The sequence below is a fragment of the Topomyia yanbarensis genome, chromosome 2, assembly GCF_030247195.1.
Source record: "Topomyia yanbarensis strain Yona2022 chromosome 2, ASM3024719v1, whole genome shotgun sequence".
Taxonomy (NCBI): Eukaryota; Metazoa; Arthropoda; class Insecta; order Diptera; family Culicidae; genus Topomyia; species Topomyia yanbarensis.
Window position 1 is genome coordinate 345,389,714 of NC_080671.1, and position 12,575 is coordinate 345,402,288.

Sequence of the window (12,575 nt, forward strand, 5' to 3'; positions counted from 1 at the left end):
AAAAATTGAAATTAAAAAAATCATTTGAATTTACAGTACTCAGTGTATTCTACTACAGTTCTGCCACAAAAGTTTATATGCACTTTACTTGAAAGCAGAGAACTATCTTTTCAATAGATTGCGAGTTTAATCGTTTATATGTTCCGAAAAATCTACAATGGCGGAGGGGGCTCTTATACCCCCGGGCCCGTAATTTCTCTCTACAGCAATGCTCACGACTTTGTTTCTAACATCATCCAACTCTAGCTAAAATACTGCATTTCTTGAGCTTTTTATATTGGATTCACTCGAATAGACCTGCTTTTATATTGCTTCCGGATCCGTCGATGGTGGAACGAGCGATGATACTTAGCTACTTCCTCATTTAGCGAATAGTATCGTTGCTTTCTAAAGCCAATTTCTCGTAACTTTAAGATGTGTGCAGACAACTTGGCTACACACAATGAAGAGAATTCGAAACGATGCTGTCATTTCCCTAACATAAAGATGCAGCCAGTTACAACATTTTAGTCGCCGATGTCACCGCAAGCAGCAATTTTTATTTCAGCAACCACCTAATAACCAGTTTGGCAAATTGGGTAATCTGTAATTAGGAAGCTCATTTTTTTATAATCATGGTATCATTGGCTATGTTTTCCCGAGAGGGATCTTTTTTATTTTATAAATTGTAAAAGTTATGTAACGATTTGTGAAAATTTCAAATATTTACGGAATTTTTTTTACCTATTAGGGGCCATAAAAATGAAACAAATTGACATTTTGCAAATCCCTCTCGACCAAACATAGCGGTATGTTCTCTGAACAATTGGAGAAAAAATTATTGAAATCGGATAAGTACTTCTATGAAAAGTCTTACTTAACCGCTTAAAAAATACTACTTTTGGGAAAACGCGTTTAAAGATAAAGTACGGCGTATAACTCGATTGTAATACCTTACTAGTTAATCTGCTATACCGGGGCCGTAGAGCTCACCTTCCTCATCACGAAAATGTTCTTGGTTGTCCACATTTTGCTCTCTCTCTCACTCTCTCTGTTGAATTTGGGCCTGTTTTGCCGCGAGATCCACTTTGCGTTCAGAACGATTTATACGCCCACCGTCGAGTCAAGTAGCACATCTTGAGCTGAAAAGTACGCATGGTAATTCCCATCACCTCCAAGAGTTTTAGCTTTAAGGCCAAAATTCCACTATTCAGAGACTCATTGTTGTTTTGGGTGTGACCTCCTTAGCCTAAGGGACCTAAGAGCAAGGAGTTGAAGGAAGAAAACTTAGAAAAGCGTGGAATAAGATCATATGAGAAGGCTTAGAGCTTCCCAGCGAATTAACCTTTTTGTCTTCTACGGCAGGAGTTAGAACAGTTTGGCATTTCAAATGCGAATCACCTGAGTCTGCGGCATGCCCGAACGAGCGTAAAGTAACTTTGTACTTCATGCTGTCGGTTCCGACACATAGAAACGGCATCATTGAGAACTATCATTTATCCAATGATAGTGCCAAACATAGGGACCGTCAGAGCGTAATTGGTCAAAGCTGAACTGAACAACGCTTCAATTTGTCGATGTTCATAAACGAGCATTCTCCTCGCAGCATCAAATTCAATTAAACTCAATTGATAACAGTGCGCCAAGCAGTTTAGAGCGCATATGAGATGAAGTGTAGCTCGTGTGTTGACACTGCACTTCAATCTATCATCTTGATGAGTTAACGTGTAAAGTTGAATTGAGATAGTGGACGCACATGTATGAAATATATCATCAGTTTAAATCATATTAACGCAGCACAATTATTGATCTGTCATGATGATGAGCTCTGCTCTGAGTTGTGGTATCAGTTTGCTGGATAGAAATGAGATTTCTTTTCGTGTTCTTGTAGTCTTCGGATAATTGAAGTATGTGTATATATTTATTACATGCGAATAGTTTATAGCCTTTTGGCGACTGTTAGACATACGATCTGCTAGGCAACGTATAAACTTAATTAATCTTATAATTTAGACTTTTTGATAAAATAGTGTTTAAGTAAATTTTAACATATGATCATAGGAATATTTCGGACATAAATATTTTTTCAATTTCAAATTATTCAACTGAGCGCGTAATAGCTAAAGATTCATAATTTAATTGAGTTTTTCGACCTTTACAAAAACAGGTAGATTAAAGCGGCCCTTACACGTTCAATATTTTTGTCAATACATAGTATTGCTTCAACACGTCAATTCCATTTGAAATGCACCTCGTCAATACAACTTTTACCATTACACGTACAATATTTTTGTCAATACTCTCTAGTATTGACAAAAATATTGAACGCGCAAGGGCTGCTTAAAACAGAATTGGTGCATTTTTTTTACCATTAAAAGAATTTCGTTAGTTTGCATTCTTCTCGTAAGGACACTTTTTTGTACTACTGAACACGACCGTTGTTTGCATCTGTTCTCCGTTTTCACTCTCGCACCGTTTCGTCAAATTTCTGTTTGGCAATGTGTACAAGTCTTTCCGACTCAGCCGGTCCTGTAGCTAGAACCATTTCTTTGAAGACACCAACTGGCATCTGCAACAGATCGTGCGCTAATCCGAACTCTACCGATTCACCTGCATCCATTACCAGCACCCGATCGGAGTCCATGATCGTGTTCAGGCGATGAGCGATGGTGAGTACCGTGCAGTCGACAAACTTGATACGGATCGTTTCCTGAATGAGACGGTCGGTGCTGAAAGTAATGAGAAATATCAATAAAGCTATTGCGGACATTTATCTTATGACACTTACTTCGGATCTACGTTGGCAGTGGCTTCATCCAACACCAGCACCCGGTTATTCCGAAGAATGGCACGGGCCAAACAAATCAGCTGCCTTTGGCCGACACTGAAGTTCGAGCCACCCGCCGCAACAGCCATTTGCAAACCATGCGGACCATTGGCAATGTCTTTCAATTCAACCTGTTCCAATGCATTCCACAAATCAGAATCCGGGAAATCCTCGAATGGATCCAAGTTTCTTCTCAACGTTCCGGAAAATAGCACCGGATCCTGAGGAATGATTGCAATCTTCGATCGTAGATTCTCCAGTAAGATCTCTCCCGTATTAACCCCATCAATCAGAATGTCCCCTTCAACCTGCGCCAATCGGAAAAGCGCTCCTATCAAGGAAGACTTGCCCGCACCAGTGCGTCCAACGATTCCCACCTTTTCCTTAGGATTTATCTCAAAGTTCAGATTTTTCAATACCAAATTACCGCCCTCGAAGTAGCGGTAGCTAACATTTTTGAACTGAATCCGTCCAGCCTCCGGCCAATTCTTGTTTAATATTCTCGGTTCGTCCGGTTGTTTCTCATGCTTCAGGTCGCGGTACTCGAGCAACCGTTCGACGGACATCATGAAATTCGCCACCTCGGCACTCTGTCGTATGCCCCACTGCATCATACCGGTCAGTGCCATCGATTGGGTGATAGCCAGACCTACTCGATCGCCCAGGATGCCCGTGTCTAACACGAGGAAGCTAAACACCACAACGAACACAAACAGCAAGCAGAGCAAATCCAGGGCGAACCCAAACGCGGTACTGCTGGTGATGAACATGTAAAAAGAAGATGTGTGAATGTCTTGATGGGCGTCGAACTCCCGGATCAACTCTTCCTGAGCTTCGAAGGCACGGATGGTGGGTAGACCAGCCAGCGAGGCGGCTAGATGGGAGAACACCGGTGAGCGGGCTGTGAAAAGAGAGAGGCTTAGTTGGTATTGGTATTGATGTATGCGATATGATTTGAGCCAAAATTGTTCATTTTAAACTAGAGTTTGCTAGGGTAAATGTGCAAAGTGTCTGTTTCGAGCTCCAACTCAAACATTTGAGCTAGCGATTATAACTACCATGAAGGCAAAGATATAAACACCATCGACATTCTTTAGGGGGCCTCTTGTATATTTCTCCCGTTGTCAACGGGACAACGATTACACATCTTGTATTTCTGATATACTGCCCATAACCGCAAGTTAGTCCCATATTCTATGGGGCTCGCTATCTAACATTGGACTGACTAGCGATTATAGGCAGTATAGGTACACAGGGACAGGAAGGGCAGTAGTCGAGGGGTTTAACAGCCCTACTGCAGGTTGGGGAGTTTTTCTAGGATATGGTGGGGTTAGGATCGGGCTCTGCTAAACCTCTAAAAAGCCATAACTTCGAAAGCAGCTCCGACGAAGCGAGTATGTGGCGCTTCTGCTATGATCCTAAGATTCCAATAATCTAAGATCTTAGCAATAAAAGCACTCTAGCCCAACTGAAGTGCCAACCGGCACACCAGATTTGCCGCCAGTAACATGCTGATTATGGCACACTGCTCATGTCGAATGTCAACAGACAGGACACGGATCACGAATTAAACGCCGACTTTCGGCTGACAGGTGTGCTGTTCTACTCACTCAATAAAGAAGGGTGACACCGACTTGAAATGGTGAGTGAGCTAACAGTAGGGCTGCTTACGTCCAAACAAAACCCTGACTGGTCTCCGGGTACGTTCAAAACTCGTTACCATTTGGTGGTACTAGATTCGGTTGGAGCATTCTCGATTTTACGCCAATCTGGCTAGTAGTGTTCAGAGCCAGATTGGCGTAAAATCGAAGGATAGTGTCAACCCTTGCATGACCTCCCGGCTTCATAGATAATCATGGGATCACGAGAGGTGACTATGTACATCGAGTGGAAATAGCGGCCCGGAGTTGCGACCCAATAAAATGGAGAAAAAAACAAGAAACTAACATATACGGAGCAGGCACGGCGAATCCGTTCGCCAGAGATGAAAGAAAAAGACGATACCCAACAGGGAGAAAGCTGGAGTAACGTTGTTGGTCGGAAGGAGAAACACGGGAAACAGCATAAGAAGAAGAAAGAGCAAAAAAGGGAGCAGAAAAAGGAAGGGACTTCGGCTCGTCAGAAGGCGCCAAATGGAGATGCACTGATCGTCGAAGCTAACGATACGACGTCCTACGCCGCTCTTCTCAAGAAAGTGAGAGAGGACCCAGAGCTAAAGGAGTTGGGAGAGAACGTCGTTAGAACGAGGCACACGCAAAAGAGCGAGATAATCTTCGAACTGAGGCAGGATCCTTCCGTCAAGAGCTCGACCTACCGCGAACTCATTGCTAAATCCTTGGGGTGCGAAGCGAACATGATAGCTCTGTCACAGGAAATCGTAGTCGAGTGCAAGGGTCTAGATGAGATAACGACCGTTGAGGAACTGAAGAGTGCACTGATAGAGCAGTGCAAACTGGATGTACCGGCGACTATCCGGATTTGGAAATCGTACGGAGGAACTTAAACGGCGGCGATTCGACTACCGATGGCCGTTGCCACCAAGCTGGCGGAGACCGGCAAGATACAAGTCGGATGGTCGGTGTGCTCGCTGAGATTTGCTTCGCGAGTTACCAAGCAGATATAGTGATGCTTCAGATGCTTTGACGTCGGACTTCTGGTGAGGAACTGCAAGGGCCCGGACAGGTTGTGTCGTGTAGAAAATGCGGAGAAGTGGGGCACGTTGCTAGAGACTACATGAAGCAACCAAACTCCATGATCTGCAAACCGGAGGAGGGAAACGACCACACGATGCCCCGCGTACATAAAGGCGAAGGCAGGCCAATGGAGATGGATATAACCCAGCTTAATCTCAATCATTGCAACATTACAAAGCAACTGTTGTGGCAGTCGACAACAGAAACGAAGTGCGACGTTGCAATTATTGCAGAACCGTATCTTGTTCCTCCCGATAACGGTAACTGGGTGGCGGATAGTGCAGGGATGGCTGCAATACAAGTAATGGGCGGTTTCCCTGTCCAAGAGGGTGGTAGATAACACACATGAAGGCTTCGTGATCGCCAGTATCAACGGCACATTCGTTTGTAGCTTCCCCGAGATGAACACCAATCAGATGCTGGACGCACAACCGACGAAAGCCGGTTGTTATAGGAGGACGCTTGGGCCGTGGTGTGGGGTAGCAGGCTGACCAACATAAGAGGTTACAGCTTGTTGGAAGCCTTGGCGAAGCTGGATGTGAGACTGTGCAACGAAGGTTCCGCTACCACAGTCCGTAAAGACGGTCGAGAATCCATCATCGACATCACATTCTGCAGTCCTTCGTTGATGGATAACATGAATTGGTGAGTTAGATAGCAATACATGCATAGTGACCACCAAGCGATCCACTATACCATTGGTCGGCGAAATTGTACGGTAACACCGAGAGTGAGGACTGGCGAGCGGAAGTGGAAAATAAAGGACTTCGACAAGGACCTTTTTGTAGAAGCACTTCATGCTGACAGCGTCATTCCAATTCCGAGAGCCGATGAGCTTTCGGAAACAGTAGCGAGGGCATGTGATGTAACAATGCCGAGGAAAATGGAGCCGAGGAACTATTGGCGTCCGGCGTACTGGTGGAGCGAGATGCTCAGCATCCTCCAGGTTGCCTGCCTAAAAGCCAGAAAACGCATTCAAAGAGCAAGATCAGAGGCAGTCAGAGAAGAGAAAGTGCTAAGTAAGTCCACCTGCTACAAGGAGCTGTGCAGAGAAGTAGACGCCAACCCCTGGGGCAATGCTTACCGTGTCGTTATGACCAGGATCAAGGGTCCAATGACGCCAGTCTTTTTCCGAAGCACAACCCAGCACCATGACCGCCTACATCGTACGGTGATGAAGACGGTGGAAATGCTGATGACAATCGAGTTTCCAACGACGAGCTCCTTATAGTGGGGCTCCCGGACCGGATTGTACACCAACGTGGCACTGAAAACTGCGATCCTGGCGTTTCCGGATATGATCTGGATAGTCCTACAGAAATGTCTGGACGATGCCTACTTCCCGGATAGATGGAAGATCCATCTAATGGAAGCTGGTGTTGCTGCCAAAATCAAGGAAACCACCAGGAGATCCAGCATCGTGTCGGCCTATATGCCTGCTGGATACTCTTGGTAAGCTCCTGGAAAGGGTCATCCTCAACAGGCTGATGACCTACTCTGAAAGCGAGAACGGACTATCACAGAGGCAGTTCGGGTTCCGGAAAGGGATATCGACGATGGACGCCATCCGCACAGTTATCGCGAGCGCGGAGAAAGCATTGAAGCAAAAGAGAAGGGGTAATCGCTACCGCGCCGTGGTAACGATAGACGTGAAGGACGCGTTTAACAGTGCTAGCTGGGGGGCGATTGCCGTAGCACTACACAGAATGCGGATTCCGGACTATCTATGCAACGTTCTGAAAAGTTACTTCCAGAACCGAATACTGGTCTACGAAACGAGCCGAGGTCGATTGGAGTCACGGCGGGAGTACCTACACTCTATTTTCCAGAGCCAACGCTCTGGAAAATAGAATGTGCAACGGAGTGTTAACACTGGAACTGCCCAGGGAGTTGAGATCGTCGGTTTTGCAGATGATGTTGTCCTGACGATAACAGGCGATACCCTTGAGGAGGTGGAGATGTTGACGGATAAGACAATAGGCATTGTGGAAATCTGTATGTCTGACTTCAAGTTACAGCTGGCTCACCACAAGACTGAGGTAGTGCTGGTCAGCAACCGTAAAAAAAATCCAACGTGTCGAGATCAGCGTCGGGGGACAATCTATCCAAACGATGCGTGCGTTGAAGCACTGGGGTGTGATTGTCGACAATCCGTTAAATTACAACATCCATGTCGAGTATGTATGTAAGAAGACCGCAAGGGCATCTAACGCATTGGCAAGGATCATGAACTCAAACCGCAACCGGACGAGGTTGAGAAGCACGTTTCGCCCAATGGCTGTTCATGTCGCGAGAGATTGCAGAACGACATAGTCGGAGGCAGTATGCGTTATCTCCGGTATGATCCCCATCTCCATTACTCTGGTTGAGGACGTGGAATGCTATCAGTCGAGAAATTCACGTAATGCAAGGAGAGTGGTCCAAGCGCACTCATTGGCTACGTGGCAGCACGAGTGGGACAACGCGGAGAAAGGAAGGTGGACCCACAGACTCAACCCAAATGTGTCTGCTTAAGTACACTGGAAGCATAGAGAGGTGAACTTTCATTTGAAGCAGTTTCTGTTCGGGCACGGATGCTTCCGGAAGTAGCTGCATAGATTTCGACAAGCTTCTTCACCTCTTTGTCCGGAATGTGAACGTGCAAGAGACACCGGAATACGTGGCCTTCGAATGCTCTAGGTTCGAAGAAGTCCGAAGGGGTATGTCTGGTGTGACAATGTGCCACGACGAGCATATCTGGGACGCTGCCAACAAAGTGGTTACGAGCATACTCTCCGAGCTGCAGAGGAAGGGGCAAAAGGATCAACAAGTTAGCACCATTGACTAGAACGCCGTTGTGAAACCACAAATAAGGGTCGGGAGAAATTCCGACGCCGGGGAACTCTCTGATGGTGTAGACCGGGTCCACCGCCTGGGACCAGTTGAGTAATACGCGTCATAGCACCGGGTTCGGGTCGTAGGGGTGCCAGTGAGCCGGACGTCAGGCTTCACTGGAGTCGCCGGACCGACCTCAACACCCTACCGGGTAGCTCGTGAGCAGGGAGGACCCACCGCCGGGGATTAAATCGAGTAGACCGCGTCGTATAGTTAGTAGTGGGTCATTGGGGCGCCAGTGAACTGGTAGCTACACTCCATCCGGAATCACTGGATGGACCTCAGCACCTACTGGCTGTTACGTTGAGTAGGCTGGGTCCACTACCGGGGACAAGACCGGGTGGACGAAGCGGGGAGCTTAATGACTCACGGAAACAAACATCGGTATCGGGAACAATCTACCGCCGGGGAATTCACGGTAGAGTAGATTCACCGCCTGGGACTACCCGACAGAATCGTGACAAAAAGAGGAACTATTGGCTCACGAAACAAACACCGGTGCCGAGAGAAATTCCGTTACCAGGGAACTCTCAATCTGAGTAGGATAATATCCGAGATGATCTCGACAGAACTCGGAGCTAAATGGCTCAAGGAAGCGACTATCGGTATCGGGGGAAATTCCTCCGTCGGGGAACTATCGGTCGGAGTAGGGTGACTATCCAAGTAGATCGTGATAATGCCAGGGGCTGAATCACTCACAGAAATATGAGCTAAATAGCTCAAGGAATCAGCTTCTAAACGGCTCACGGGGATGAAAGCTAAACGGCGACGTAATAGATGAAGACAAGAAGCAAAGAAGAGTCGAGAGTTAAATCGAAGCTCACAAGTCGAGGCATTCCATGAACAAAGTGAGTCTCCGAGGTAGAGCAGAAGAAAGAGGTGCGACGGAAGCACAACGAGCCCCCCACAAAGTAATACCTTGACGTAGTTCCGTGGGAAAAAAGTAAGGAGTGTTTCTGATTGTTAGACACGACCCTGAGTTAGTGCAAATACACTAAAGGCCGGGCTTTCAAAGCTTTTTAAACCTTACTATAAAAAACATACACACAGGACATTTAGGAGATGGTTCTCAGAATCCGAAAGGCGTTAGTGTCAGCTGTCAATGAGTATGACACGGTAGCACAGAGGACTGATGTAGCTGAGCGGGCATTGGTGTCGGCTAAGACTACTATCTTCCAAGCCCTTCCGAAGCAGGGGCTGGGAAGATAGTAGCCTGTTGTTGCCGACGGAAAGGATGTCACGCGACGGGGAGTAAGCTGGAGTACCGTTGTAGGTCGGAAGGAGAAACATGGGAAACAGCAAACGCAGAAGGTAGAGCCAACAGTGGAGCAGAAGGGAAAGGAAAACCGCAGTCAGAAGGCGCCAAAGGGAGAAGCCGTACTCGTCAAAGCCAATAACGCGACGACGTATCCAGCGCTGCTGCTCAAGAAGGAGAGGAGTTGAAGGATTTGAGGGAATACTTGGTAAGAATCAGGCGTACTCAAAAAGGCGAGATGCTCTTTGAGTTGAAGAAGGATCCCACGAATAGCTGCTCAACCTTGCAGGAGACTATTACCAAATCAATGGGTGAAAAGGCAAAAGTTAAAGTTTTAATCCCGGGGATGGCGATTGTGTGCAAGGACCTTGATGAAATCACGACGGAAGACGAGCTGAGAGGTGCACTGAAGCAGCAGTGTAACCTGGGCTAGGTGCAGGGAAACGGAGGAACTCAAACAGCGATGATTTGTTTACCGGTAACCGCTGCCGATAAGGCGTTGGAGGTAGGCAAAGTCACAGTTGGATGGTCGAGATGCCCATTGAGAGCCGCCCCACGAGTGAATAAACAAGCGGAGAAATGCTTCAAGTGTTTGGGCTTTGGACATTTAGCAGGGGCTTTCAAAGGCTCGGATAGATGCGGAATATGCTGGAAATGCGAGGAGACGAGCCATCTTGCGGGAGATTATACGCAGAGGCCAAATTGCTTGCTTGATCAACGGCGTTTTCGTGTGCAGCTGTTGCGCTGCTCCAAGGTGGACAGTAGAGTAGTTCAGGCTAATGCTGGAGCAGTTGATCAGTCGGAAGCCGGTAATCATTGGTAGTAACTTCAACGCATGGACTGTGGAGTGGGGCAGTAGAGTAACCAACACAAGAGGGTGTATCCTGCAATAAACCTCAGCGATGTTAGAAGTACAATTGTGCAATGATGCTTCCGTTAGAGTATGCGAAACGTATACGTATAGCGACCACTAGGCAATTTGCTACCGTATCAGTCAATGAACCCTGTTGCAGCACGGAGTAGGATGACTGACGAGCAAAAGTGGAAGACGAAAGCCATCAACAAAGACCTCTCCGCACTTCAGCCGGACGGCGGGACCGCGGACGTGGATGCAGCTAACCTAAAAAGAAGGATAGGTCCGGCTTGTGACGCCACTATGCCGCGAAAACTTGAACCACGCAATAAACGGCGTCCAGCTTACTGGTAGAACGAGACGCTTATTACGACACGCGCTGCTTGTCTCAGAGCCAGAAGGCGGGTTTAGAGAGCCAGATAGGGAAGAACGTAAGGCATCGTTTCGGCAAGCTAGGGCCGCTTTCGCAAGTCAGATTGCCACAAGGAACTGCGTCGAGACGACGTCAGCCAAAATGTGCCCGAGTAAGCTGAACATTATCAAACTGTCTGGCCACCGACACCGTACGGCGAAAGAAGTAGAAGTAATCACAAAAACTAGGTGCGGTGACTAAGGATCATTTGTTGTGTAGACTAATATAATGGAAACTAGCTAACATGACATTCAACAGAGAGCCAGTAGGGGACAGTATTGCGATTTCGCTGTATGTGTGAAATGTGAGTCTGCAGGGGGCATGAGAGATGTGGTGCAAGATCGAAATTTGAAAATCATTCTGTGATAATTCACAGCAACACCCGAATTGCTACAGTGCGATAAGATAAGTACGCAAATAAGATTGTAAAAATTCTATGATGAGTTTGTGAGATTTGTCTTCAACCTGAATTTTCGCCGGCATATAACAATACATATCGTTACTTCAAATTACAAAACAAATTGAGAAACTAGAACTTAGCATACGCATACTCACTTATTCCTTCCAACCGTTTAATATTTTTGGACGTCTTCAGATAGATTCGGCGGAGATAGATGAATATAACAGCGAGAAACGCGAGTGGAATCAGGAACATTGGATTCACGATCACTGTTACCACAATAGTCCCGACCATGCTGAGAATAATTTGCGTAGCATCGAGAATTGCTTTTGGCAAAAGTTCGTCAACCGAACCCATGTCCTTGGAAAACCGGTTCAGGATTCGGCCGGATGTGTTAGTGTCGTAGAATCGCATCGAAGTCGAGACGCAACCCTTGAACATGCTGTCGTGTAGGTTCTGGGATGCTCGAACCGATGTCTTGTAGAAACTGATTGACCTGTGAGATTTAAAATGGAAAAGATTTTAGTTTCTGTCTTCTATCGAAACATATGAACGTAATCACCTAATGATTGCAATTAAGAATACACTTGTAACCAAAGCTCCGTGCACTGCCATGCAAATTTCGGTACTTAATAACGGTGCTCCACCTGCCGGCGGAAGCAGGTCATCGCTGGTAGAAGAATTAGTTCGATCTATTGTGCTTGTTTCATTATCTCTTTGAAATATACGCTGTTCTTCCTGGGATGTCCTGTAAGGGAAGTTGATAACATTAAACATGATACGGTCTTGTTTCAAACTGTAAGCACAAATTACCAAAAAGCAACCCAAAGATCTGCTCCGCTAGCAACCACCTGCGTCGCTAAGAATAACAACAACAGTCCAAATAATATCACAGGATTCGCTCCACAGCGAATATAGTTCATCAGAACCGATCCTTGAACAGTACCCTTTGAGCTCATCTCCATATTTTCATTGACGTTTGGCGATTTAGATTTCTCCTCGTCTTTGTTTTTAGCATCCGCTTGGTCGTCCTCAGATAGATCATTCAGCGAATGGAACGATGATGCGAACGATTTTGATGAAGACCTTGAACCCCGCCGCTTATCCAATGTCATGACAGAACTTTCTCCGTCACCCGTTTCTTCTTCCATTTTCGCTAACAGTTCAACGAAATCAATTCCATTTTGCGATAGGTCCATTGGAGTACCTTGCATCGTAACTTTTCCCTGCAAATATAAAAGTCAGATTGTCCGAATTTTAAAACCAAATCCTCCAGACATCT

At 46.4% G+C, this 12,575-nt stretch overlaps 1 protein-coding gene across 6 annotated transcripts in view; it reads right to left on the reverse strand.

Annotated features, from left to right (window-relative positions):
- Positions 1-2,076: 2,076 nt before the first annotated feature.
- LOC131684150 (ATP-binding cassette sub-family C member 4-like) overlaps positions 2,077-12,575 on the reverse strand; it is a 56,359-nt gene continuing 45,860 nt past the window's right edge. For all 6 annotated transcript variants that reach the window (XM_058966738.1, XM_058966737.1, XM_058966734.1 and 3 more), the window contains exons 5-9: positions 12,107-12,519; positions 11,856-12,041; positions 11,449-11,789; positions 2,768-3,707; positions 2,077-2,708 (exon numbers count right to left, since the gene is read on the reverse strand). In XM_058966738.1, coding sequence (XP_058822721.1) covers positions 2,441-2,708; positions 2,768-3,707; positions 11,449-11,789; positions 11,856-12,041; positions 12,107-12,519 — 2,148 coding nt within the window. In that variant the 3' untranslated portion in view covers positions 2,077-2,440. The remainder of the gene's footprint in view (positions 2,709-2,767; positions 3,708-11,448; positions 11,790-11,855; positions 12,042-12,106; positions 12,520-12,575) is intronic.